The 2,500-nt window shown below is 38.7% G+C and overlaps 1 protein-coding gene across 1 annotated transcript in view; it reads right to left on the minus strand.

Annotated features, from left to right (window-relative positions):
• Obsc (Obscurin) overlaps positions 1-2,500 on the minus strand; it is a 210,449-nt gene that overhangs the window by 6,824 nt on the left and 201,125 nt on the right. The window contains exon 62 of the mRNA XM_086534039.1: positions 161-322. Coding sequence (XP_086390165.1) covers positions 161-322 — 162 coding nt within the window. The remainder of the gene's footprint in view (positions 1-160; positions 323-2,500) is intronic.

Consider the following 2,500-nt stretch of genomic DNA (forward strand, 5'->3'; position numbering starts at 1 on the left):
GACAGGAGAATAGTATATATGACATCTTCTTCCGCATCTACGGCAAACTTTAAGCATTTTCGGAATTTCTTCCTTCCTTACTTTGCAGATAGATATTTCACAATCGGGTTTTACGCCTCGTCTTACCCACCATGCTTTGACCTCAGCCGACGAAGCTTACCTCTTGCTTCACTCTCCTCGGCATATCGAGGGAGCACGTTTCCATTCTGCTTCTCACAAACCCGGCCGTGTACCGGTCCAGCGCCGTCCTCTTTCGCTCGTCGTCAATTTCCTCGTCCATGACGTCCGTGAAGCGGCGACGTTCGTGCACTACGGGGATCCTCTGTTCCCGCGACGTGGCGTGAGTGAGGTCGACGTCGCCATTGGAGTTGACGTAGTTTGGGGAAAAGGGAAGAAGAAAAAATTGATGTAGGATATGGAAAGACAATTCGGGCGAGAAAATAATGAAAGAGTGGGAAAGGGTGTTTAAAGAATGAAGGTGAAACGCAAATGTAAATATTAGTCTTGGAAACAAACTAGGAAAAATATAACCATGGCAAAATATTTCTGAACAAAAGAACTCGCCAGAGAGAGAAGCACTGCAACGTAAAAACCATTCCCGTAAAGTCGGATTAGCTTTAAGGAAGAAAAATCCAAGCAGAGGTTAAGAGAGAAAAAAAAGTTAATATGCAGCCAGAAAACGTTGGAAGTATACAAAAAGAGCATTCTTCAAAAGTTTAGGATATATTTGTTATAACTGAAATGATTTAGGTGATGGTAATTAACAGGTTGCAGATGTAATGTCCTGAAATATCAATATTCACATCTGTCTTTTAGGTCAACATTTGGATCTCTTTCTTTGTGGTGCAATAATTATCATATTGCCTTTACCATTAACATTGTCATAACCATCAACACATTATGGTAGAGCATCATCATTAATAAAGAAGGCAAAGATTTATAAAAATCGTTCTGCTTCCCTTTTCCAATAACATAAAAAAAGACGTAGTGATAAAAGCTTATTTTATAGTATGAGGTTTATAGTGTTAAATATTCGTTAGTATAGCATAGTGCTCAATTATTTTGGAGATTTTTTTTTTAAGTAAGAGAATTAGGATTAGCCCAATCTTCCAGAAGTGATTCGAGTTAACACAAATAAAGAGCCAAGCAGACGAGGGAAGTGTTAATGGCAGCAGTGCTAACCTATCATTTGTCTCATCTTTAAGCGTGTGTTGACTGTCTTTTGTTTTTCCATGAACAAAAGCAAACAGTAAAATGTTCCTACAGGTCTATGTTTTTCATTAGTCTACCTTCACTTGTTTTCAGAATCGGGACAGCATTGCTAACAGGGTCTTTATCTGTCTGTTGTAAATCCTCATCAACTAATTGTCGTGTCAGAGCTGCGCACGTGGGGGGTGGGGAGTCAAAAGAGAACATTACCTGGACGAGTCAATCTCCATTCGGGAGTCTTTGGAAATAACAGAAATAACACGTGCAAGGGAGAAAAAAAAAACTGCTTTTAGAGCCCTTTACTTTGACTTCAGAATTACGCAATTCGCTAAAGCAGTGATGTTATTATTATTATTTTTTTTTTTTTGTATGTGGTATACTTATTATTGTTTTTGCAAGAATAAGGCACGGCCTTTCATTCAGTGACCATGTAACATATGTCAAACAATGGAAGCGAGATAACACTGTAAACAAAATAGTATCTCTTCTCAACATCCTTTTTAAGATTTCTCTTTGATAAATCTTGAGATTCCAAGTTTCCGTAAAAAGCTCTAGAGTTGCGACTTTTGATGGACACCACCTACTAGCCATTCTGTCCAAGTTCATTTGATGGAGCTAATATAAAGGCAATCTTCCATCCTGAATCTTTCGTGTAAGAATGTCGGGTTCCAAAGAAGTTTAGTTGGCCGTTCTTGTAGTTGTCGACTTTTTTCTTTGTCTTAGTCTTAGAATCAGTCTCAAATACCTCATTTTGAACACCGCAATGTTAAGAGGGCGAACCGCGAATGAAAAAACCACAGGCTAAACCAAACAGACGTGTCATTTGGTTGGGATGTGTTTCTGGCGTACTGTGTTGGTAGCGTCAAAAAGGAAGGTTTGTTAGAGAAAAAGGGGTTATGTCTAAATATTTCACTTTTGCTCTGCTTCTGTTACGTTAGTTTCTAACTGTAACAAGTTAGATCTTTAGTTTATATTTTAAGGGGGTTTCCTGATTAGATGAAGTGTGCTGGAGAAGAAGGAATAGAGAATGAGATAGATGTTCTCCCCCATGGCCGTAGCAGACAATGGGGAAATATGTGACGTGACAGGCGATCTTGTGCATTATACAAGGAATCTCTTAAGCTCGATTTCACTTGAAGATCATATAGGAATTCAGTTTATGCCAACCATATATACAGAGTTATATACAGATCGTTAACCACATTATCGGAAAAAAACATGGATATAGCCACTTCCTTTTCTCAACCGTAAAACATAACCTGACCTGAAAACAAGGGTAAAACTCGCCCAC

This window comes from Penaeus japonicus, unplaced genomic scaffold (genome assembly GCF_977035675.1).
Source record: "Penaeus japonicus unplaced genomic scaffold, GWHDUDI00000001_assembly GWHDUDI00000040, whole genome shotgun sequence".
Classification (NCBI taxonomy): domain Eukaryota; kingdom Metazoa; phylum Arthropoda; class Malacostraca; order Decapoda; family Penaeidae; genus Penaeus; species Penaeus japonicus.